This window comes from Doryrhamphus excisus, chromosome 23 (assembly GCF_030265055.1).
Source record: "Doryrhamphus excisus isolate RoL2022-K1 chromosome 23, RoL_Dexc_1.0, whole genome shotgun sequence".
Lineage (NCBI taxonomy): Eukaryota > Metazoa > Chordata > Actinopteri > Syngnathiformes > Syngnathidae > Doryrhamphus > Doryrhamphus excisus.
Window position 1 is genome coordinate 1,083,837 of NC_080488.1, and position 24,266 is coordinate 1,108,102.

General features: G+C 44.9%; 5 protein-coding genes across 8 annotated transcripts; 2 read left to right on the top strand and 3 right to left on the bottom strand.

The window, feature by feature from the left end:
* Positions 1-599: 599 nt before the first annotated feature.
* On the bottom strand, positions 600-4,861 carry ran (RAN, member RAS oncogene family). Of its 2 annotated transcripts, none has more exons than XM_058063293.1 (7): positions 4,752-4,861; positions 3,918-3,966; positions 3,704-3,788; positions 2,738-2,863; positions 1,880-2,067; positions 1,632-1,802; positions 600-988 (listed from the first exon to the last, which is right to left on the bottom strand). In XM_058063293.1, exons 2-7 carry the CDS (start codon positions 3,951-3,953, stop codon positions 944-946), a joined length of 651 nt encoding a protein of 216 aa, XP_057919276.1. In that variant the 5' UTR covers positions 3,954-3,966; positions 4,752-4,861; the 3' UTR covers positions 600-943. The 2 variants fall into 2 exon arrangements, with proteins under 2 accessions (XP_057919276.1, XP_057919277.1); XM_058063294.1 differs by having other exon boundaries at positions 4,676-4,783.
* A 443-nt stretch (positions 4,862-5,304) lies between these two features.
* ndufs8b (NADH:ubiquinone oxidoreductase core subunit S8b) lies at positions 5,305-7,926 on the bottom strand. Its single transcript, XM_058063748.1, has 7 exons — positions 7,854-7,926; positions 6,942-6,990; positions 6,810-6,869; positions 6,637-6,726; positions 6,210-6,382; positions 5,953-6,081; positions 5,305-5,841 (listed from the first exon to the last, which is right to left on the bottom strand). Exons 2-7 carry the CDS (start codon positions 6,988-6,990, stop codon positions 5,710-5,712), a joined length of 633 nt encoding a protein of 210 aa, XP_057919731.1. The 5' UTR covers positions 7,854-7,926; the 3' UTR covers positions 5,305-5,709.
* tbc1d10c (TBC1 domain family, member 10C) lies at positions 7,327-13,110 on the top strand. Of its 2 annotated transcripts, XM_058063745.1 has the most exons (11): positions 7,327-7,938; positions 8,035-8,325; positions 8,468-8,587; positions 9,381-9,480; positions 9,546-9,653; positions 9,717-9,823; positions 9,897-10,011; positions 10,199-10,264; positions 10,361-10,550; positions 10,733-10,890; positions 11,145-13,110. In XM_058063745.1, the coding sequence occupies exons 3-11, from the start codon at positions 8,472-8,474 to the stop codon at positions 12,426-12,428; spliced, it is 2,244 nt and encodes a 747-aa protein (XP_057919728.1). In that variant the 5' UTR covers positions 7,327-7,938; positions 8,035-8,325; positions 8,468-8,471; the 3' UTR covers positions 12,429-13,110. The 2 variants fall into 2 exon arrangements, with proteins under 2 accessions (XP_057919728.1, XP_057919727.1); XM_058063744.1 differs by having other exon boundaries at positions 8,035-8,587.
* On the bottom strand, positions 12,060-17,766 carry rad9a (RAD9 checkpoint clamp component A). 2 transcript variants are annotated; one of them, XM_058063747.1, is made up of 12 exons: positions 17,532-17,766; positions 17,376-17,446; positions 17,226-17,299; positions 16,897-16,945; positions 15,805-15,919; positions 15,602-15,701; positions 14,847-14,947; positions 14,670-14,776; positions 14,534-14,598; positions 14,381-14,443; positions 13,988-14,201; positions 12,060-12,773 (listed from the first exon to the last, which is right to left on the bottom strand). In XM_058063747.1, exons 1-12 carry the CDS (start codon positions 17,641-17,643, stop codon positions 12,675-12,677), a joined length of 1,170 nt encoding a protein of 389 aa, XP_057919730.1. In that variant the 5' UTR covers positions 17,644-17,766; the 3' UTR covers positions 12,060-12,674. The 2 variants fall into 2 exon arrangements, with proteins under 2 accessions (XP_057919730.1, XP_057919729.1); XM_058063746.1 differs by having other exon boundaries at positions 12,200-12,773; positions 14,381-14,470.
* A 778-nt stretch (positions 17,767-18,544) lies between these two features.
* Positions 18,545-22,606, top strand: zgc:113229 (uncharacterized protein LOC550612 homolog). The gene is made up of 6 exons (XM_058063560.1): positions 18,545-19,579; positions 19,647-19,771; positions 21,075-21,480; positions 21,561-21,663; positions 21,739-21,926; positions 22,121-22,606. Exons 1-6 carry the CDS (start codon positions 18,863-18,865, stop codon positions 22,367-22,369), a joined length of 1,788 nt encoding a protein of 595 aa, XP_057919543.1. The 5' UTR covers positions 18,545-18,862; the 3' UTR covers positions 22,370-22,606.
* The last annotated feature ends 1,660 nt before the right edge of the window (positions 22,607-24,266 follow it).

Below are 24,266 nucleotides of genomic sequence, written 5' to 3' on the forward strand. Positions count from 1 at the left end.
ACACGACTTGACATCAAAACAACTCATTTAACCACAAAGCATATTTTATTGTATACTGGACTGGTTTTAGCATGTATTTTACCCTCCATTGTTTTGGTAGAGGTCAACAGTGAAAACCCTCCTTCAAGCTGATGCCATTATGGAAAGTCCTGCTTATGTCCTTGTAACTTTAATCCCAAATGAGGGACCAATTAACCTGTATGAGGTCTACAACAAAATTTTGTAAAAACATGTATGGGGACGATATTTCTAATGAAACGGGACCCACCTTGACAATGTTGTGTGTAAAATGGACTATCTGTAACTTCTGATGGGTAGTATTATTCAGCCGGACATGCAAACACTTTAAATCCAGATCAGTGTGCAGTAGTGGACATCTTAGTGCCACAGTGGACATAAGACTCTTATATAACCATCAGCCGGCAAGAAAATTAAAACGGCTGGAATCCTGTGCACGCCTGCCCTCTGGTGGCCGTAAATGGAAGCACAGTCCATTCTGCTACAAGGTTCCCTTTCATTGTTCAGGCCAAGTGATTTTTGGCTTTGCGTGAGAAAAGGTCTCCAAGCCTGGCAAAGTAAATAATACAAGTGTGGCCATGTCGTATTGAGAATGTCTTTATTCAAACGTTACTCCCTTAGTGCCTCCAACACACCGTACAACAGCATCACGAGCTGGGGTAAGTGCAGCGGATGGTGCTCGACGAAGAGAAGCATGTTGCCATGCCAACACTAGGGTGGATGTGTCTATACAGTGAAATTCAACAGCAACTTTTCCACCAAGTTTTGCTTTTATCGTTTTTTTAAACTGAGTTTTTAAAACAAAAAGAATTCAAAAATAAAAAATCTTAAGGGGTGTACAGTTATGGGGGCAAAATTCCAACAAGTTGACTTCCACAGTAGGGGAAGGAATGGGGGAGGGATGGGGGGTCGCTCAGGTAACAGGTTAGAGGTCATCTTCGTCGTCTGGGAGTGCCGTTTGTGCTGCAACCTGGGGGGGTGGAGGGAGATCAGCATTAAGTCAAGTCGATGCTCGGAGGCTTAGGTCCTGTCCACACGTAGGCGGGTATCAAACCAAGTTATTTCTCCACGATGTGGCCTATAATCCACACGACCAATCTGATTATGTGTTTGGGTATGGATGCCAACAACCGGAGTTCTACGTTTCCCCAGCATCGCTACCTGCGCCAACGTATGCCGTGACGTCACATGAGCACTTACATCAGAAACATGGATGTTGGTTGGAGCCATTTTTCAAGCGCTTTTTGCACGCTTGTATTTGCAAGCCAAATATTGCTTCATTTTGAAAGAGCAGAGGTGAAGAAACTCTGAGGTCGGACATCCTTGGTGTCCTCGTAGCAGGCTTCAATGCCGACATTTTGACGAATTTGTATTCTAAAACGTTTATAAGCCATTCCACCACTTTGTCCGTCTACACAAGTGTGCGTGTGACAGGATGATTCTGATTGGATAGAATTTTAGGAACTTGTGCCCCCTACAGGTTTGGTTGGCGATGCATTTATTCTGTGTGGAGGCATTTGTTCCATAAACGGACAGGAAGATATGCGGTTTTTAAAATACCCCGCTACATGTGGACAAGGCTTTAGACTTTCCAGCGGCGGTATCCAACTGACCTCAAGCTCCTCCTCATACTTGGCAGCCATGTTGGGATCCATTGAGACTTCCGGGGGAGCAAGGGCTGGCATTTCCACAAAATCCATGTTGGGATCTCCGGCTAATTTCTTTGCTAGCCACAGGAAAGGCTTCTCAAAGTTGTAGTTACTCTTGGCCGAAATATCATAGTACTGGAAGACAGCAGTCAAGGAGCAGTTAGCAGTCATCCTCATCACCAGTGAAGGATAAAAACGGGCGTGAGGCTTACCTGCAGGTTCTTCTTGCGATGAAAGACGATGCTTTTGGCTTTGACTTTCCTGTCTTTGATGTCCACCTTGTTGCCGCACAGCACGATGGGAATGTTTTCGCACACGCGCACCAGGTCGCGGTGCCAGTTGGGGACGTTCTTGTACGTGACGCGGGAGGTGACGTCGAACATGATGATGGCACACTGGGCTGTTGGAAGGCAAACACTTTACATGCTTCCATGTCATACTCCATTTCAAAAAGGCCCCACAGAGCACAGAAAACAGTCACAATTCCAGCTAGTGTACAAAAATGGCAGCCGGATTAACGTAGACCAAGGTTTTATTGTCTTACGTTTATGCTAAATGAAGAATGAACGAACATTTAAGGTTACTTTTCCCTTCACCGAAGATCAACCATCACCTTCAAGAGTTATTTCTTCAATTGAATTGGAGGAGAGAAACTACTGCATTGAAGAAATGATTGATGGCAAAACAGGAAGGTGTTTGTCTTTGGGAACACTTATGTCAAGAGTCGGATCTTCAATGAAGGTAAAAGTTAAATGTTCATTTAAGCCTATCACTTGTATGCATTTTTAATTGTGTACAAATACTAAAAAACATTTCCAGCTTTGAGAATGGATTAAGTTAGTGTCTGTTTCAGTTACAGTAAAAGTTAATGACACTAACCAAGGTATGCCATATGTCCACCAAAAATCTATTAAACCCTGCAATTTTTTAAATTGTGTCTTATGACATCAACATTACCGAAAGCCTTTTAAACAGTCTTAAATTGACCAGGGCTAGATTTCAACCGACACCGAGCACACTGCTATGGAACATCCGGTATCTTCAAAATGAATACCAAGAGTGACACACACCTTGAATGTAGTAGCCATCTCTCAGGCCCCCAAACTTCTCCTGTCCGGCTGTGTCCCACACGTTGAACCTGATCGCTCCTCTGTTGGTGTGAAAAACCAGGGGGTGCACCTCGACTCCTAGCGTAGCTACGAGAAAAAGACGAGGCCTCAATCAATCACCATGACGAATTGAAGTATTCAGCGGCCGGCGTGGGCCTGAGACGGGTTTCAAGGTGTACCACGATATGAAGGTCTGATTAAAAATTACTATAATTTTGTGCCATATTGTTTCTACAATGACAAAGTGGAGATCATTTGCTTTTTTATTTAGAAACTACTCCTGTAATTGTTATTTGAAATATATATGTTCTATTATGGCTGTACGGTGGATGAGCGGCTAGCGTGCAGGCCTCACAGCTAGGAGACCCCAGTTCAATTCCACCCTCAGCCATCTCTGTGTGGAGTTAGCATGTTCTCCCCGTGTATGTGTGGGCTTTCTCCCACATTCCAAAAACATGCCAGGTTAATTGGCCACTGTGTGAGTGTGAATGGTTGTTTGTCTATATGTGCCCTGTGATTGGCTAGCCACCAGTCCAGGGTGTACCCCGCCTCTAGCCCAAAGACAGATGGGATAGGCTCCAGCACGGTAAAAAAAAAGAATGAATGTTCTATTATATGGTTTAATAATGTCAGTATGTATTTTGTTCACTGATTGTTTTGCATAAAAGTGATAAAAGTTCAGCTGTCAATCGTTTGTTGATATTTTTGCATAATTTTCAGAACAAAAGCTGCAATTATTATGTATAAAATGTGTTGTGTTATTATCTGTAATAGATTAATTGGTTTGACATTTGCTTTCTGATTTGAGTCAGACCTTCTAGAACGAATTAAAGGGTATTTCTTGACGTTTTACTGTGATATTTTTGGCCAAAGGTCATCATACGGTCAGACCCTCGTCCCGGCCATACCTGGTGACGTGATACTCACCGACATATTTCTTTTCAAACTCTCCTGTGAGATGTCTCTTGACAAAAGTCGTCTTCCCAGTTCCTCCATCGCCGACCAGCACAAGCTGTCAAAGGAAAACAAAGCACGGTGAGTTCAAACTGGTCGACGCCGGTTAACCAACGTGCACATTATGCTTTTATCGATTCATTCATTTTTCGTCCTTCCAAGAGTCGCCACGGTCCCCAACTCTTACCTTAAACGTGGCCGCTGGAGGGGGGTTATCCGCCATGGTAGTCACTTATCTGCCGACAATAAAACAGGGCGGGATTGTTAGCTCGGGGAGGGTCTTTGCTACATGCTAGCTCGGAGTGAGGGATGTTAACAATGGAGTTGGGCCACACATGCTTCAATGGTTCAATAGTTAGAAATGCAAGTTGTGTGCTGTGAACGGCAGTTAGGAGCAAAACGCGAACGGTTATAGCATAATGGCGCCCGTGCATATCGCAACGTTCTCGTACATTCTATAGCATTGTAGCCTAGCTTAACTTACGACACTAGCCGATATCAGACCAATAACAAGCAAATTTATTACACAAAAGGAGAGCCCCAGTTAGAGAAAATAAAAATATTGAAGCTAGCTTGGCTTCCTGCATTTAAACGTGACTTCAGCGTGTTAAAAGACTGGAACAATCGAAGTGGAAGACAACTCACGGAGTAGCGCAATGTAGCCGAAACGGCTCACTTATCAACATCCACAATGTAAGAATGCACTTATTTAAATGCGACTGATAAGTTTGAGAGGACAAAGAAGTAACGGTCTAAGCGTCAATTGTCTTTTAGCTAGCTAGCACGCAGCATGGGCGCCATTCTTTCGCTCTACGCCATGCTAACTTTGCTAGCAAGTTAGCACCGATGTTGCATACAAATGGCTTCACTTAAAAAAGGCACGGCACGCAAAGACGCCTTCAACGCGGCGCAAAAGCAAAGCACACCTCTTGAATAAAATCGTACCCGCGTTCAAGAATTCTTTAGAAATGTAGTCAAAACGTGGACGGGCCCTGTCGGAGAGAAGCAGCCGTAGACTTACCGGTGGTGCTGAGACAAGAGGAAAGAGTAAATGGCTGCGTACGCGGGAGATTCAGCGTGGCCTATGAGTCAGCTTCCGCCCTTATCATGTGACCTGCGTAGCGGCAAAACTCCCTCCCAAGGCAAGCGCCGCGAGCTCACTGCTGATGACGTCAACCTCCTTTGTCTGTGACTTCATAGTAAAGGTGTCCGCTGTTTCATGTATGTGACGTCACATCGTGTGCTCTCTTGTTGCCGGGAGAAAATCAACGTTACCAGCTAAAAATATAAAAATTATGAATACTTTTGTAGATATGTTGACTGTTTATTTATATTCAATTATCATGTTTTTGTGTAACAATTCTAAACATGTATTGCGGCTTTAGACACTGTATAAATAAACTCGTCCTCATTTGTATATAATGTAGTTCATATTTCTAATTGAGAAAGCACACATTTCATTCATACTTTGTATATTTTATTCAGGTTAATATTTTCTGACTGACATACTGAAATGGAAAAAAACTTTAATTTGTGTTTCCAAAGTTTTTAATAATTCTTTTTTTTTTAAAGTAGCGATGTATCATTGGACTCCACAGTACAACCATCTTGACTGAACTTGCAGCCACGAAATATGATTGCATGCCTTTCGAGGGATCCCTTCACCATGAAGATGCAGTATGGGTTCTCTCCAGTCCAGATACTCGTACACCAGTCAATCATAGGACACAATACTCACATTTTAAAAACCTTATTTATTGTCAAGATTTTTGTAGCGTAAGGGAAAACACAAATACAAGCCTTGGCTGTGAAACAATAACTTATGTATGTAGCTGACAGAAAACCACAGCGTGTGCAGAGGCTTTATAAGCTATAAAGCCAACATGGGGGTGTCAAGATTTGACTCCTATTTGTAAAGCTACAAACAGACGTTGGATTTGCATGCTGGCCACGTCCAGACAAGCTTAGACCGATGGGTCTTATCTGTACAGGTAGTCCGCTTGGATGTTGGCCGCAATCTCAGCCTCCCACCGGTCTCCGTTGTTGAGTAGCTTCTCTTTGTTGTACAGCAGCTCCTCGTGTGTTTCTGTTGAGAACTCAAAGTTTGGACCCTAGGGAAAGGAGAACAGCCACAACGTGTTAAGATATACTTACAAGTACAAATTGCATTTGTAATCCTATCCTGTCAGCCCCCCCACTGTGTTCGAGTTACTGTATTTCACCTCAACGATGGCATCCACCGGACAGGCTTCCTGGCAGAATCCACAGTAGATGCACTTGGTCATGTCAATGTCGTAGCGTGTCGTCCTCCTGCTGCCGTCTGCTCGAGTCTCCGCCTCAATGGTGATGGCCTGGGCAACGTCAAAACAAAAAAGCAAACATCAGATCAACAGCAAAGCAGTGAAAAAACCCACTAAGATGGAATTAAAGGAGACAGCGCTAGACACACAGCTCTGTGTGTGTGCGTGTTCATGATCACCTGAGCGGGGCAGATGGCCTCACAGAGCTTGCAAGCGATGCATCGCTCCTCCCCGCTAGGGTAGCGACGCAGGGCGTGCTCACCACGGAAGCGAGGTGAAAGGGGGCCCTTCTCAAAGGGGTAGTTGATGGTGGCGGGTTCACGGAAGAGGTAACTCATGGTCATTCCTAAGCCTGAGGGAGGGGCCAAGGAATGAGTGACAACATATTGTACAGCAGTACACGTCAGGTAGTTCTAGAAAAATAGGCTAAATGAAGTAAAATACAAATACAATGCAGAAGAATTGAGAATGTAGTACTCTACATTGGCCACTAGGTGTCAGTAATTAGTAATCAGTGATGCTAGAGTAGTCTAGCATTTGGGTGATGTTTTGTACATTATTAAAACGAACAGCAGTGATGGTGCGAGCAAATGAATGATGCGGCACCTCTGAAGAGCTCTGTCCATAGGAGAGTGGTTGCAGCACGGTCAGTGATGGACTTCAAGTCTGTGGCCTGCTCTTGAGCGTTAACGTACTCTGCAATTACACGGAGATGATTAAAAACATTACGTTGAATGAATGCAGATATCACAGATCTACCAGCCGCAATGTGGACTCACTGAAGCCGCTGCGCTGCACACTGACACTGAATGGACGTACAAGAGTACTTCCAAAAGTACCTGCAAGTACACACATGTATGTTTGAAATGTTGCCATTTTAAAAAAAATATTACAGATAGGATAGGAAGTACCTGGCTTGGCGTAGCAGTAGAGAAGACGCAGACTCATTGAAGCAGACATCTAAAAAGACATTTAAAAAATAACAAGATAATATCTAACATGGAAGTGTTTCCGCCATTGAAAGAAAATCAATATCCCAATAGTAAATGATAATTAAGAGATACAAATTCGAAATTATGAAATAAAAAGTCAAAATAACACATGCACAGTTTGTATCTCATAATTTAGACTTTTTAACTTAGCTTTATTTTTTTTATTTTATTTTTCTTTCAGCGGCTCAAACGGGCTTCCATAATGTAAATATCAAATGCTAACTTTATTGACATGACTCTGACGAACATAGCCAACAGCTGTGCGGGCGCCGCCCTAGAGGCAACGCCTGGAATTCCATGAACGGCTAAGAGTGGATAAACTTCGAGCTTAAACGTGTTGTGTTGTCGATGACTGTTCCCCACGGGATTTATGACATGGATATACGTGGATATTGGGTGTGGAATCTTTGGGATTATTATCTTCAACAGGTTAAAACACGTGGCCCGTCATATTTCATGTAAGCTAAGAGAACACATAGGATGATATAACGCCACTAATAATGGTGCGCACGTACATTTATTTCATCATTTCTACGCAGCTCTGTGTCGTACTTAAACTACTTTAAAATGACCAAAACGTGCTTCTCCGTATACAATAATAAATCCAATGTGTTGGTCTGACGTTCAATAACAGTGACAGAACGTCACTCGATGGCTAGCACACAAGCTAACTTGGGAAAACAGAGGACCAGCTCTATCCGTTAGACGCCGCCTTCATTCTTGAAGCTAAAGATGACGTCTCATTAGTCAGTCGACGGTTCTTTACGTTGATATTTGAATGAAAAAACTATAAGTCGTCATTTGTTTATGTTGACCTTTGGAGAGTCTTACCTCTGCAGTCTGTATTGCGCTTCGACCGGAAGACACCGATAAATTGACATGCGCAGTAAGGGCCAGGATGCATTCAGGATCCCTGGTAATTTGTGGAACAGATGAACTTACAAACGAATGTATAGTACATTTTAAAAACATTATTTTTATTACTTATTCTGATTGGAGGTTTTTTTTTTAGATGATGATGATGCTGGATTGAAACGCTGCAGAAAAAAAGGGAAGCACATTACTCACTCAAGTCGATGTCACGATGAATGTGTCATCTTCCAGCAAAAACATATTTTCCATATATGCCCATACTGTGTCGGAAGAAGTTGATTTGAGGTAACATCATGCGTCAGTGTCAGTGTCAGATGGCTGCAGAGAGAGAAGGGCCAAAGAGCAAGCGCGTAAGAGGAAGTTAGTCATTTTCCACCCCCAGATAATCACACACACCTTCAGAGGACGGTCAGGACAGACATGCAAGAAGGTAACACATTTTTCAAGGAACAACTCAGCTGTGTTATTTTTATTGTCTGGTTTTTATTGTTTCTTGCGGTGTTAATCGCTGCCATCTATTATTATTATTATTATTATTATTATTATTATTATTATCATTCCTCACCTGCCAGTAAAATGCTGAGTCCACCCAGTCAAGAGGCGAGTTCCGGATGTGACACGGGGTCAGAGGTCAGCTCCGAACCCGAGACAGACCGCTTTGGCTTCATCGTGTCCAATGGATCTAAAGCCTGGTGAGCAGTTCCTCCTATTTATTGGCAGTGTTTGATTGATTTGTGTTTGGAAATTTCAGTCAACTAAAAAAAATGTGTGATGACGACACAGTGCTTTGCTTTAGTCAGCCTAAAATGTAATTTAAATACGAACGACATGACAGCTAAATGAAATGTCAAGCAGGCCGACGTGTGAACCCGCCATTGCAGAAATGCCTACTTTGAATTTGTCTTCGTATTTTGCTCGCTGCTTCTGCGCCGCCACGGAGCTTGCACAGCGATGGCTGCCGTGTGGTTTTCCTGTTTCCTGCTTTTCAGCGCCACCAACGTATACAAAGACTTTCATATCATACTCGACATACTGCTAACATTTGCAATCACAGCGTAAAAAGTGTGTAACAACGTAAAGAGTCGGTTGCAGGTGGGTGGAGTAAAGTTTGAGTTCCTGTCGTTCCTTGCCATATTGCCATTCGTGGGGGAATAAAATATAAGCATATTTATGCAAGTGTTATATATATTTGTGTCTAAATGAAGCCATAGAAATGGTTAAATGAACTAAAATACAAATAAGGCATTAAGAAGACGCATTAAAATTGTAATGTGTAGTCTTCTACACTGGGTGGCAGTAGTGTTACTGGAATATTCAGTGAGACATAATAATATCGCCAGACTGGCTTTTGTTGGCGTTTGGAATGATCTCACCATCAGCACAATAATAACCTAATACTACTTCCTGTCCTCCACACGACACAGCAATAAGATGATCTATTTCTGAGGGACATTGCAGTATTTAACTGGTTGCATCGGTCAGCAGGACTGCGGGTCCACAACCTGGACTGGTCAGACAGAGGGAAGCCAAGTGGATCAACGTTATGGACCAATGGGAGAGCATCTTGTCCAAGAAGAATAACTTGGTATGGCTTCCCGCCAATCAGTCTACTCTATCTACCTCCCATCTGGCTTTATGTGTTGATGGCAGGTCAAAGTTCAGTGTCAGAAAGGCATCCCGTCCTCCCTGCGGGCCAAGTGCTGGCCTCGTCTGTGCGGCGCCATCACCAGGATGAACAGCAGCAAAGACCTCTTCCAGGTAAAAACCCAACACCCACTCAACTCAGAACAGCCAGATGCAATATTTCACCCCCCCCAAAAGTCTCTGGACTCAAAGGTCGCCCTGCAGCAGTGGGTGAGCGTCATTGAGAGAGACCTGGACCGCCAGTTTCCTTTCCACGAGATGTTCCTCTCCAAGGAGCGACACGGGTGTGCTGCAGATTATTTGCCTCTTACGCCAAAGGCAGTTTTATCGGAACCCAGGCCTGTTGTGCGTGTCTAGGCAGCAAGACTTGTTCCGGGTGTTGAAAGCCTACACTCAGTACAAACCAGAGGACGGGTACTGCCAGGCTCAAGGACCAGTGGCTGCAGTCCTCCTGATGAACATGCCAGCGGAGGTACTGAGACTAATCATCCATTCTAGCGGTCTTTGGGCGAGGGGCGGGGTACACCCTGGACTGGTTGGGTCCTGAGACATGGGTGGGAAGGGCCGCTGTCATATTCTGTAAAGAAGACGTCACATACAGAATATTAATTTAACAGCCAAGATGGTTTGGAAATAACGTGGATGCTGACCTGTGACAGGAGGCCTTCTGGTGTCTGGTGCAAATCAGTGAGCTCTACCTACCAGGATACTACAGCCCACTACTGGTGAGGACCCCCAAGTTAACATACAGGATGTCCATGAACACATCACCACGTTAGTAGCGACAGCTTCACGGATGCCGGCGCTGTTGTGTCACGAAGGAAGGAGTCCTCTTCGATGCCACGATGCTGACCTGGGTGTTGAAAAGAGCATGCCCCCCCGCACACAAACACCTGCAGCAGCACGGAGTGGAGCCCCTCATGTTCGCCACGGACTGGCTGATGTGTTTGTTCACGCGGCACCTGCCCTTCAACGCGCTGCTCCGAGTGTGGGACCTGTTTTTCTGCAATGGTAAATCCCTCACTCGCACCCGTGAGAAGCCATACTGTTTCCAATGTCATCACTATTTATATACCAGCTGAGATCATGCAAGATGATATGGGAATCGTACTGCTTGCGTGGGACAGCACCTCAGTAGGAAGTAGCGGGAACCCACCAGAATAATCACCAGAGTCGTCCTTGTGCTGTATAAGGGGTGCGGGTGCTGCTGCAGGTGGCCGCCGTGCTGGTACGCAGGGTGCTGGGTCGGGCCGAGCAAAGGAAGCGGTGCCAGGGCCAGATGGAGACCCTGCAGAGGCTGAGGGACGTCAGGTGTGAGGTCCGAGAGGTGGAGGACGACTTCATAGCGGAGGTAAGGAGAACCCCTGCCAGCGGGTCTTGCAAGGTCAATAGTGTGTGAGTGACAGGAAGAAAAGCTCTGACCATGTGTCTTATATTTGGGTCAATTATGCCCTGATAAACATTTTAAGACCAGTTAAGAAATAACAAAAATTGACATTTGCACTGTTGGATCTTAAGGAGGTTCTAAGCACAGCCTCAAAAACGACGACTGGTAATGGAACCCCACCATGAAACCATCAGCACACGTTCCACCTCCTCTTCCAGGTGTGTGCCGTTCCCCTCTCAGCCAGCCAACTGGAGAGACGCACGGAGAAGGAGCTGGCCAGGTGGAAGAAGGACAGACCCTCGTCCACCTTCGACCCCAGAGGTCGCTGCCGGGGTTACCGTATGGCGTGGGCGAGGGCTCAACTCAAGAAGGAGGAACTGGAAAAGAAAGCAGGAGATAATCTGTCTTTGCGCCTCCCCCGCTCGGCTTCCAGTCTATCGCTGTCTACGTCCAGGCGGAGGAAAGGCGGGAACGTCGGGGAAAGAGTTCCGAGGCAACTCTCAAAGGACTGGAGGAGCTGCAATGAGTTGAGCTTCAAGGAGGACAAAGATGGGGGTGGACAGGGAGGAGACGCAGGAAGAGAAACGACACACCTTGAAGCGGTGAGACAGGAAATGACGGAATTGGAGCAGGACGACTCCAACGAGGCTGCCAAAGGCTCTCAATCACGAACAGGAGCGAACGGGCCAGATGACTGCAGCTCCTGGCAGGGAGGTGCTGGTGCGGAGGAATATCACAGGACTGAGTCACCAGAAAACACCTCGGAGAGGCCCCGCCCCCAAAGAAAGAAGCCCGGCGACACCCTGGCGCGGACCCAAGAAGGCGATGCCGGGGAACACGCAAACACCACGCAGCAGGAACTGGCAGCTGGCGTGCAAAGTAGCGCCAAGATACGTGACACGGTTAGCGTCGGTGGCCACATCCAGCAGGGAGGAGGCGCACACGAAACGTGTCAATCAAAGCTAGCACACCAGGAAGCCGTTCTCAGTCAGGTCTGCGAGGAGACAGAGAAAGGGAAATGCTCCGCTGAGATGGCAGCAGACTACGGCAGCCCGAACACGAGCTTTTCCGGAGACGTCTGTGTCCGCAAGTCCTGCCGGTTAACACGACGCCTCTCCAAAGATCTCTTCAGCGACCCCAGTCAAGCCCCCGCAGACTCTCCGAAACCGGCCGCTCCTCACGCTGAACCGGCTAAACATTTTAGTCTCTTCCACGGGCAAGCCAAAAATGTGGTGGCCACCAGAATACAAGTCCCTACGATCTTGATCCAGGACTTCAGTGAGGAGCCAATGGAGGAGGAGCAGAGGAGACCAGAGAGGAGGAGGTGGTGGTTGTGGCAGCCACAGGAGCAGGAGAGAAGAGATGAAGAGGAGAGGAAGAGAAGAGAGAAAGAGACCAAGAAGAAGAGAGAGAGGAGGAAACCCCAGACGAGGGGTAAAAGCTTTCAGGTCCAAAGAGAAACAATGAAAAGTTCTTTTTCCTATTCCGAGTCTTACTTTTAAAACATTCCCTTTTCTTGGAAAATCTGGGTTTATTCAAAGCTCCTCAAAAAAACTCAAGTGCTTTGCTTCTCTTCAACATGATCCCCAAAGGTCACACTGTCGTACAATAATAATAGTAATAATAATAATAATAAAAAAATATATATTTTACACACATGCATGCTGGTTGCTGTTAGCATTATTAGCATTATTGTCTCTAAACTAAAAAAGGAAATTTAGGCTTTACCACTGAAAGTAACACTTGGTCTAAAGCTTCTCGTCGTCCTCACTATCACTGGCCAGCACTTCCTGGTTGGTGGTCTGTGAAGATGTAGGCAGCACTGATCCGAAGAACAAGGAGCAGAACTGCGGCGGAACACAAGAAAGGGGAAATAGAATAAAATCATTCCGTGCTGTGTCCCCACGAGCCAAACGCCACGACCGTGGAACCTCCAAAACACGCGGTCCTTGATACCACGCTGTGACTCCCAAGTTGCTCTGAATTCCAAAGTGGTTTTCCCAGATAGAAAATCATGCAAACTCGGTTCGTCTAGGCCAGGGGTGGGCAAACTACGGCCCGGGGGCCACATCCGGCCCGCCAAGTGTTTGAATACGGCCCGCCCAATCTTTCCAAAGTATTTCATTTAAACTCAACATACAACCTGGCATCATGGCCTGAGCCAACCTTTTGATGGTCGTATCAATTTCGTTGTTTGACATGGTCTGTTGTTAACAAAGTGCTCCTGAAAAAAGAGACACAAGCACATAATAATAATAAAAATTAAAATAATAATTATTATATTATTATTAGAACTATTATGATTATTATATTTATTATATTAATGCTAATTATTGTATTAATTATATATAATAATATTGTTATATTTGCATATTTTACTTTTTTTTTTTAATAATTATAATTTTAATTTAATTATAATATTTTATTATTTTTAAAATATTTAAATATAAATATAAAATAATAAATAATAGCAGATTGCATGACAATTTTACAGATACAATAATACCAGGTGGACTGTTACGTGTAAAATATATAGTCTGCCCCCCCCCCGGAAATTTTGTTATATCAATGCGAGTCAAAAAGTTTGCCCACCCCTGATCTAGGCTGTGGCCACCATAAGAACCTTCAAGGAAATCTGCCCTTTTTTTGGAATTGCCCCTCATCCTCACCAGTCCACATGTCTTTCTCTTTAACGGAGGCAGCTAATGAATGCAGGTGATGGGACACACCTATTCGGCCGAGAAAGCCCGCTACGAAATGATCTCCAAGAAGGATTTATGTTTTTTATGATTGATTATTATTGATTGATACATTGATTTCACATAGCAACATGAAAAGGAACGCTACACCTCACAGCCAGTGGCCTAAAGCGTTGTTAGCGAGTGTGTGCGAGTGCTAGCAGCTAGCCGGTGTGGTGTGGCAAGGTGTCATCACAGCAGTAGCCTAGTTCTTCAGCATAGTAACAATGTCGCTGTAGCTAGGTTAATACACAGCCGACATTACGTAGATGGAGTGTCGTTCTCGGCTTTTGGAGGTTCCACAGGGCAATAAAAAGACAAACCTTCTTATTGGGCGGTACATCTCCTCCTGCCGTCTCCTCTTGCTCCTCACTGTGCAGTCTTGACCTGTGATTGGCTCCCTTGTGCGGTCTTGAAGTGGCGGGATCGGTTTGAGCTGGACCGGGTGCAATGCTGGTATCCATGGCGATGAGGTAGGAGTCCATGTCGTCATTCATGAAGTCATCGGGAGGAGGGGGCGGCGGGGGAGTGCGCTCTCTTGAGGAGTGGGGACGGAAAAGCACAACATGAATACAGACCCCCACCGAGCCCCTGCTAGGACGAGGCTGGAGTTCCCCCGAAGTTGGGGAGCAGTTGTCCATCGTGTCTTATGATAAAGAGTGAAGGGGCCGGTCCAATACTGTGCATCTGTTGATGGTATACCATGTTTTTGTTACCTTCTCGTGGTGGTTCTAGCATCGTCTGAAAGCGTGGCCAGCACAAAGTTCCCCTCCAGAATGCTGTCAGTGACGGAAAGCACCAGAGGGCTAAAACAGACGCAAAGTCAACAAACAGGAAGCGATGCTTTGTCCTGACGTGAAGGTGCACACCTGCCCGCTTCGTCAAAGTACACAGAAACGGGGAGACCCGTCGACTCGGCAAAAAGCAGCAAGCCCTGCAGGTCAGATGATGGAAATCAACTTGGTGATGGATGGTTTCCGGCTTCCAAAGGGGTTTATTTCTCACCCGTAGTTCCTTAAGGCAGAAGGTGATGCTGTTGTGCGTTTGGATGGCAAAATGATCAAACTCCTCCGAGACCAGACACAGTTCCGTCAGCATGGCCTTGGACTGCTCTGCTCAGAAGAAGGCAAACACGCTTGTTATCAGTCAAACGGTGAAAAGAACCTTTTTAGTCAACTATACCTTCATCCATGTAGTTCCTGAGCCACACCCTTTCGTTGTTGACTGACAGCGTCACTTCCTCCAGAGAGGGAGGGAAATGCACCACAGCGTCCACGAGCAGTCTAAGGAAAAGTTAATACGTGAGAGAAGCTTCCAAGTTGAAAGTCATTGGTTGACTGACACGACCAGGCCAGGGTGTAGCCCTCATCTCGCCACAAAGACAGCTGGGATAGGCTCCAGCATACCCCCACTCTAGTGAGGATAAGCGGCATGGAAAATGTATGGATTTGGTGACAGAACATACAACATGGCCGAACATATGTGATGCGGCACAACAAAACCTCCATTTTAACCTCAAGAGTTACTTACAATGATGTGACTGTGGTTATGAACTTACTTTGCCAAGCCCAACCGGATCTCGGCTTTGTGCTCAGTGCGCTACAAAACGGCACAAAACGTACTCGATAATAATTAAAAAAAAGTACAATAAAAAATCACAATAAAACAATAGATACAAATAACGACACAAATAAAAACAGGCTAACCGCTGTTAATAGCAAGTCCATAAAAATACGATTTTAATACAGACTTCAAATCCTTGGACCCAGCGACAGAAAAGGCCCTATCGCCCTGAGATTTAAGATTACATGGAGCGGTCCAAAACTGTGACCTAGACCTCATAACCCCGGTTATGAGCCAAGCCTAAAACAGGCAACCACGTTGGAAGTACAAGGCTAGCCTGGCCTGACCCACTATACTTCCACCAAAGTACATACCTGGGATTGGCTCGAAATATGTTGGCACAGCTGTCCTTATCAAACACGGCCTGTAGGCTTTCGCTGTCCTGGAAAGACAGGTTGTGCGTCTTCAAGAGGCCTGTGGACAGCAAAACAGTACCGCCATGAAAATAAATGGAGCACGTGTTTTCTTTCTTTTCTTTTTTTTTTTTTGAGGTAAAAAATGCCATAATCTGTAGTACCGTGTTTGCAGTGCAGCGTAAAGGTGAGGCGGTCCTTTTGCTCGTCCAGCTCAATATGACACTTTTCTACCGTCTTCTCCAAAGACGCTAGAGACCTGAAGACTGCCTGCACACTCTGGATGTTGACATATGAACACACACATGGAAGGAAAAGGACTAAGTCAGTGTTGATGCTAATTCCATCACTGGTTAACCGTTAAGGATGACGTACCAAGCCGAACCACACAAACTAAAGCGATGGGAAAATGCTGCAATCACGTTCGGCAATATCAAAAACCATTGCAACAGAAATGGTTGCAATGCCCCCACTCTCTGGAACTCTTTGCCCCACTCACTCCGTGCTTGCCCTGACCTTCCCACCTTCAAAAAAACAACTCAAAACCCACCTCTTTAAATCTGTTTTTAATGTCTAACCTTCTATATCTGACTGCTGTGCCCCGCCCCGCTTTTTTAGCTGTGTACTAACCAATGAATGTTGTATTTTGGTGTGTCTTTTATTCTGTTTACTTGCTCTATTCAACTTCATTCTTTTGTAAAGTGTCTTTGAGTATCTTGAAAAGCGCTATACAAATAAAATGTATTATTATTATTATTATTATAAAAATGCAAACACACACACACGCAAACCTGAGTAACAACTGCATGAAGGAAAATGGAATCTGCTCTGCTACTGGGGGAGCCACACCCAACATTAGTAATAGCGTAAAACATGACAGCCGAGTGTTTAGCTACAAAAAATGTACCAAAATATTCAAAAAGCGTGACAGTCCGCCTCTTCAACAGTCAGCCCGGTTACGTCTTGATCCCTCGGGTCTTCTGTGAGCTCTGATTTACATCCAATTCAACATCTGGAGTACTGCATGCCAAAATACTTGTTGACAGGTGCATTTAGCACTAAAAAAGTCTGATTGATTGCCTCAAAGTGTTGTGCAACAAAATACAAGTCAATAAATATTACTTTTTAATTTGTTACTTTTTGTGTGTTTTTCTTTATGATCACATGTACGTATTTCAGTGATGCTTGTGAGTTTTTCCTTCTTGGGCCTAAGACATAGTAGCAACAAGTACATGCAGTATTATATAAACACACACCTTTATTGCCATTTTGCAGCGGAAGACATTCCCAATGGGTATCGTGTACCTGCACAGGAGAGACAAAGAGGGACACTTGGGATGAGACTCTTAAATATGTTCAAATGATGCTGCACATACATACTACTACTACTACTACTACTACTACTACTACTAATAATAATAATAATAATGTACTTTCCACTGTGTTCATGTTCGTTATTATATGTATTACCTCAAATGACTGTAGCATTATCGATATTTTCATTTGAAAAAACGAGTTTAGAGCCCCGGTATCGGGGATATCGATACATCAGTATCGACCCGCACATCACTAACGCAATCCGCACCTGCTGAAGAAGAGTGGCGCAAACAGGAAGCACGCATACGCCGACCGGGAGGAGTTGACAGACCGCAGTGCTAGCTACAAGAGAGAAACATAACATTAGTAGCAGTCTCCCACCATCAAAAGAATCAATCCCCAATCTAAAGAAGTTTACCCCATTTTCCTGAGGCTCCACGTAGAGCTCATCGCCGATTCTGGACAAGGAGTGAATGGCTTTGGCGAACACTGCACAGTACATTGACGGGATAACAATATTAGAACAATTATAACTATTATGGGACACGCTAATGCCAAATGACTGTAAACAAACCTTTGACGTTTCCACCCGTCACAACGCAGTCCATTTCTGGAGCTCCTTCACTACGGTTATAAACTAGCAGCTCACTTCTAACGAGTTGTGAGACTTTAGCAGACCGGGACATAAACACCAAACCGCAGGCATCGTCTTTTTTTAAAATATATATATTTAACCAAGTTTACTTTATGGACGACTGGAAAACCGGTAATGTTGTTCACGCCGCCACAAAACACTTCCGGAGTGTGGTCCAATCAGAGAGTCGACACGTTAAAGAAGGGCGTGGTTGAAGTACACGCATGCGCCTGGGATTGGACGCGCTGTAACAGGCCTCAATTTAAATATTTCAGTTAAAAAAAGACAATATTTTAAAAAATAAAAATGTATAGCTGGATCGTCCATTTTATGAATTTATGTGAAAATAATAATGAATAATAACAAGGATTGTTTTTGATAGTTTGATAGTATTTTGATAGTTACACTAACTACATAACTCAACTTTACTGCAATGTTTTCTTGATGAGGCCACAAATTCAACAAATTATGTGAAATATTACATAATTATTTGGATGAAAAAACCCTCTAAACAGGTGCTTTTTACTGTGTCAGACAAGTCAACATGTCCACAAAGGAGTAGGGAGAACCTAATCGGTTTTAATTCTCTCCCTACCCCTGTAGTAGATAATAATCCGGGAAAAAAAAACATAAAAGCTTTAAAGAATTTCAATTATTCAACTTCAGATGCCGAGTATTAAAAAAAAAAATCAGCTCCATCTATCGGTTTGTTGTGCTTCCCCGTCGCACCAGTAACCTCCATTCCAACCTCCATTGACTTGCCCTGATTGGCTGTTTATTACATTCACGGGTCAGATAAGCGGCAGCGGCTCCCCCACATGCTTCGTCCGCCACTCAAGTGGAGCCATGGATACAAATAAAGGTCAAATAAAGCGGTTTGGCAGAGAGAGAGAGAGAGAGAGAGATAGAGAGTTGCTGTCAGTGCTCAATCATCTCACCTCACTGGTCTTTCTGGTCCTTCTGCTTCTGTGTTCCACATCTCTGGAACATTGCTGTGCACCGTCTCTGTCTCTCCACCCGTCACTGCTGACATCAACGTCTGCTCGAGTAGACTTTGTGGACATTCCTTGGACATTTTGAAAGGCAAGAAGTAGTGAGATCTTTGGATTACGAGCCCGGTTTGGGACCATGGGAACTAACTGGAGCATGCCCAAAGAGGATTACATTTATTATTTCTTTTTGTTGACAGATGTCAAATTAACGGAAGACATAACATCAGCTGTGAAGAATATACCGTGAAGGTCTGTGTTGTGTCAAGTGTTTGCGTCCAAATGTCTCAGCCAGGCAACCCGCCGGACAGCCAGGCCTTACTGCAGTCCATGCTGGAGCGACTAAAGCTCCAGCATGGACGAGAACGGCAGGCGAGCCCCGCATGGGAGACAGATGGACCTGGACCCATCCAAAACCACCAGAGAATAAACGAGGGGTTTACAAACGGGTATGAATTGGATGTCCCTGCAGAAAGACCTGCTGTGTCGTCTGTAGGGAGGAATCAAACCCACAAAGACGCTGAGACCTTTCAGCAATATCGAGGTCACTTTCCCCACCCACTCCAGAAAGACAACACCTGTGTAGACATGGTGGAGAACACCACACTGCCTCAGATCTTTCATGCTTCACAAGGACGACCCCTTAGGACTGGCGGTGGGGACAAATGGGACAAGGTCAATGGACATGAAGACACAGCCACAGGACGGGACCAGGGGTTGAAAGACACGTCAGGCTGGTCATGGGGGAGCACGTCCTTTACCACGGACAACCAGGACAATAAAGGCTTTCACGCCGGAAATGGACTATATGGGAGTTTGTCCAAATGGAGAGACATGCATATGACGCCCAAGAAAGGGGGCGTTGCGACAACGAGACAGAAGCAACGATCATCAGAAAGCAAAGCGAGGCGATGGACCGAGAAAATCAAAGAGCGATGGAAGGAGAGGCCCGGCAGCAGGAAGGGAAAGGAAGGCTTCACAGACAAGATGGATGACCAAGTGAGTTTTTAGGAACGATGCTACAAGGAGCGACCTCAGTGCTCTAAGTCTGCTATGCCATCCCCAGGGTTCAACACCAAAGCGCCTGATCGTGGCCTCCAATCAGGACGCAGGAGAGAGCCTCCCATGGCGACACAGCGGCGAAAGCCCGGTTACGCAATCAGAGGAGGACACCATTGACGGATTTATCAGGTAATCAGCAACACTCTGAATGAGACCAGTGGCGTCATTAGTATATTTTTTAAATGTCATTAAGCCCCCCTACATAATTTTATATTTTTTTATTGATTTTGTTGTATTTTTTATAATTTTCTTTTGTAAAAAAATCTATAAAAAATAAATATATTTTATTGATTTTGTTTTATTTTTTATAGGATTTTTTTTGTAAAGAAAATCTATAAAAAATGAAACAAAATCAATAAAAAATATAAAATTATGTAGGGGGGCTTAAGAACATTTTTAAAATAGGCCTTTAAAAATAGCCTGCTTTAGGCCTATTATGAAATTTGTGAAAGATAAAAAAAAAAGACAAATTTCATAATAGGGCAAAAGCAGGCTAATATTAGCCTACTACTACTACTACTAGGAGTAATAATCAGAAGAAGAGTAATGATGATAGTAATAATAATGAACTAATAATTAATTAGTAATATATATAATAAAATGTAATATAATATAATAAAATAATAAGTAATAAAATATAATAAACTAATTGATAATATTCATTCATTCATTCATTTTCTACCGCTTATCCTCACGAGGTTCACGGGGGTGCTGGGGCCTATCCCAGCTGTCTTTGGGGTGGGGTACACCCTGGACTGGTGGCCAGCCAATCACAGGGCACATATAGACAAACAACCATTCACACTCACATTCATACCTATGGACAATTTGGAGTGGCTAATTAACCTAGCATGTTTTTTGGAATGTGGGAGGAAACCGGAGTACTGGGGGGAGAACATGCAAACTCCACACAGAGATGGCCGAGGGTGGGGAAAGACAAAATAAGAAACAAAAAGTTACCACTTCCACACAAAATAGGAGGAGAACTCATTCATTCTTTCATTCATTTTCTACCGCTTATCCTCACGAGGGTCGCGGGGGGATGCTGGAGCCTATCCCAGCTGTCTTTGGGGTGGGGTACACCCTGGACTGGTGGCCAGCCAATCACAGGGCACATATAGACAAACAACCATTCACACTCACATTCATACTTATGGACAATTTGGAGTCGCTAATTAACCTAGCATGTTTTTGGAATGTGGGAGGAAACCGGCCCCCGTGAGATTTTAGCGACGCCAACGTTTGCCCAACACATGTCCCCTAAAATGACTGCTAAGAACGTGCTAAGAAGTTCGAGAGGAACGCTTGTAAACATGGAGCTCAGCCACATGTGCCGAGCGTAAACTGAACGGCTCGGTGATGAAAGTTCAAGTCGCCATCGACGTCACCGTGGTAACCGCATGCACTCAATGTCGGGTTCTCCCCGTTTCAGATCAAGCGACGACTTGCAGTTTGGCTTCAGCTCCATCAATCTGCTGGAGGAGATCATCTCCGGTCAAGAGTGGGCCAAGTTCCTGAACCCCGCCCTCTCGGCTTCCTCGACCAATCAGAGACCACCAGAGGAGACGGTCAGCAGCCGCACCTCAATGTCTAATAATGACGGCCCAGATGCTTTGGTTCCGCACCAATCGGGAGGTTTGAACAGGGGGTGGAGCTTCAGGGGTAGCGAGTCACTGCCGGCTTATAACTTCCCTGCCGGAGGGAACATTCCAGAAATACGGGACAGCACTGGTCACGTGGAGGTTGACCCGTCAGAACCAATGGACCAAGGACAAAGCCCGGCACGTGAACGGCTGAAGGAGAGTGCACGGGTGCAAGCAAGATCTTCCAACGTGGAGGTAGATGCCAACATGAGAGCATCCAGAGGTTTGGTTGTGTGCTCAGAAAATGTGTGGATCTAACTTTTTGATGTTTGCAGCGTGCAGACGTTCTGGAAGACTCGCCAATCAACAGAGTCAGCAGGAAGAGACAACACCACTCAGAAGAGACGTCTCACCAGGGCTGGACTCAAGATGGACAAAGTGTGTCTCTAGGCTCCGCCTACATAAGAAGATCAGATGTTCATGTCTAATACGTGGAATTGTCTTTTATTCCAGATGGCTTCACGTCTTCGCTAAGCAGCCATTCCATGGATGACTCCCAGGAGCATCACCCCAGCGTCGTGTTCAGGCCAAATGGAAGCCCGGTTGGCCCCCCCGTTTCTCCTCGTGCTCCTACACCAACACGAGGTGTCCTCAGGAACTCAGCATTCCACAATTCAGATTCCTCACGGGAAAGCAAAAGGGTAAGTCATGGATACTCATCTTGCGTATCTGCCTGGCTTCCTGCAGACCGCAAAGAACTGAGCAGAAACATCTACATTTCCAGTTCAACCCCCCAGTATTATTCAGGATCAGCCTCCAATGTGTAGTTCTCGTGTACTGTATGTGACGGCCGTACTCATCTCATGTACTTTTTCTCGGCGTGTCTTTGGACCAGAGACGAGTGGAGCCCAACCGGCGGGTTCATTTTGCAGAGAAGGTGGAGTGGATACCGCCGGTCCAAGTGGAGGCGGAGGCTAGCGATTCGGAGGAGGACTATGGCACAGAAGGAGGCTCCGTCACGGAGGAGGAGGAGGAGGACTACGAGGCGCCAGTGGAAATGAAGGAGGTGCCAACGCGCCGTCCTGCTCTTCCTGCGTGGATCCTGGCCCTGAAGAGGAAGAACACGGGCAGGAAGCGCCGATAGTTACTGCGCTCATGAAGATGCTAATCTATATATACAATACATGTACTGTATATACAGTAATATATATACTAATACGTATACTGTACCGTGTACAGCAGTGGACGCAAATGTTCATATTTCATTATCCGCTACTAAATCAGTGTTCAATCTGGATTCTGACCCATTTTCATTTTAGTCTTGAGCAAGAAGTTTTTTAACAGTGAAAATAAAAATATTGTTTCCTATAATAAAAGTATCAGGAGGAATTAAAAGTATTTTTTTACACTGAAATTTGAGTTTTCTTCTCGACTGTCGATGCATCATTTATAGAGCAACAACAACTTATTACTTCAAAATGAACAGCAGAATCGGATAAATTATCAAAGTAACATTTTTTTACTGGCTAAGAATATGAATCATTATTAATAATTAAATATCATAACGGCAAAAATAATGGTGATGTACTGTACTATTCAACTAAACATTTTACATTAAATATATTTTAGATGACAATAAATAATGGGGGCTGCACGGTGGATGAGTGGTTAGCGCGCAGAACTCACAGCTAGGACACCAGGGTTCAATTCCAACCTCGGCCATCTCTGTGTGGACAGCTGGGATAGGCTCCAGCATCCCCCTGCAACCCTTGTGAGGATAAGTGGTAGAAAATGAATGAATGAATGAGTTCTCTTATTTTGTGTGGAAGTGGTAACTTTTTGGCTTCTTATTTTGTCTTTCCCCACCCTCGGCCATCTCTGTGTGGAGTTTACATGTTCTCCCCGTGCATGCGTGGGTTTTCTCCGGGTACTCCGGTTTCCTCCCACATTCCAAAAAAAACATGCTAGGTTAATTAGCGACTCCAAATTGTCCATAGGTATGAATGTGAGTGTGAATGGTTGTTTGTCTATATGTGCCCTGTGATTGGCTGGCCACCAGTCCAGGGGTGTACCCTGCCTCTCGCCCCAAGATCACTGGGATAGGCTCCAGCACGACTCTTGTGAGGATAAGCGGCAGAAAATGAATAAATGAATGAGTTCTCCTCCTATTTTGTGTGGAAGTGGTAACTTTTTGTTTCTTATTTTGTCTTTCCCCACCCTCGGCCATCTCTGCGTGGAGTTTGCATGTTCTCCCCCCAGTACTCCGGTTTCCTCCCACATTCCAAAAAACATGCTAGGTTAATTAGCCACTCCAAATTGTCCATAGCTATGAATGTGAGTGTGAATGGTTGTTTGTCTATATGTGCCCTGTGATTGGCTGGCCACCAGTCCAGGGGTGTACCCTGCCTCTCGCCCCAAGATCACTGGGATAGGCTCCAGCATGACTCTTGTGAGGATAAGCGGCAGAAAATGAATAAATGAATGAATGAGTTCTCCTCCTATTTTGTGTGGAAGTGGTAACTTTTTTTTCTTATTTTGTCTTTCCCCACCCTCGGCCATCTCTGCGTGGAGTTTACATGTTCTCCCCCCAGTACTCCGGTTTCCTCCCACATTCCAAAAAAAACATGCTAGGTTAATTAGCCACTCCAAATTGTCCATAGGTATGAATGTGAGTGTGAATGGTTGTTTGTCTATATGTGCCCTGTGATTGGCTGGCCACCAGTCCAGGGTGTACCCCGCCTCTCGCCCAAAGACAGCTGGGATAGGCTCCAGCACCCCCTGCGACCCTCGTGAGGATAAGCGGTAGAAAATGAATTAATTAATGAGTTCTATTTTGTGTGGAAGTGGTAACTTTTTTGCTGTTGTTTCTCAGCGCCATGAGCAGCATATGCTACACTATCATGTCGGCGTTACTTTCCATCTTCTGATCAGCAGGTCTTGTTTCGTATTTTGGGACCCATTAAAAAAAAAAATCCAGAGTGATATTTTGATATTTTGAGGCCTGTCAGGTGGGTGTGGCGAATTACGATGTGATGACCCGT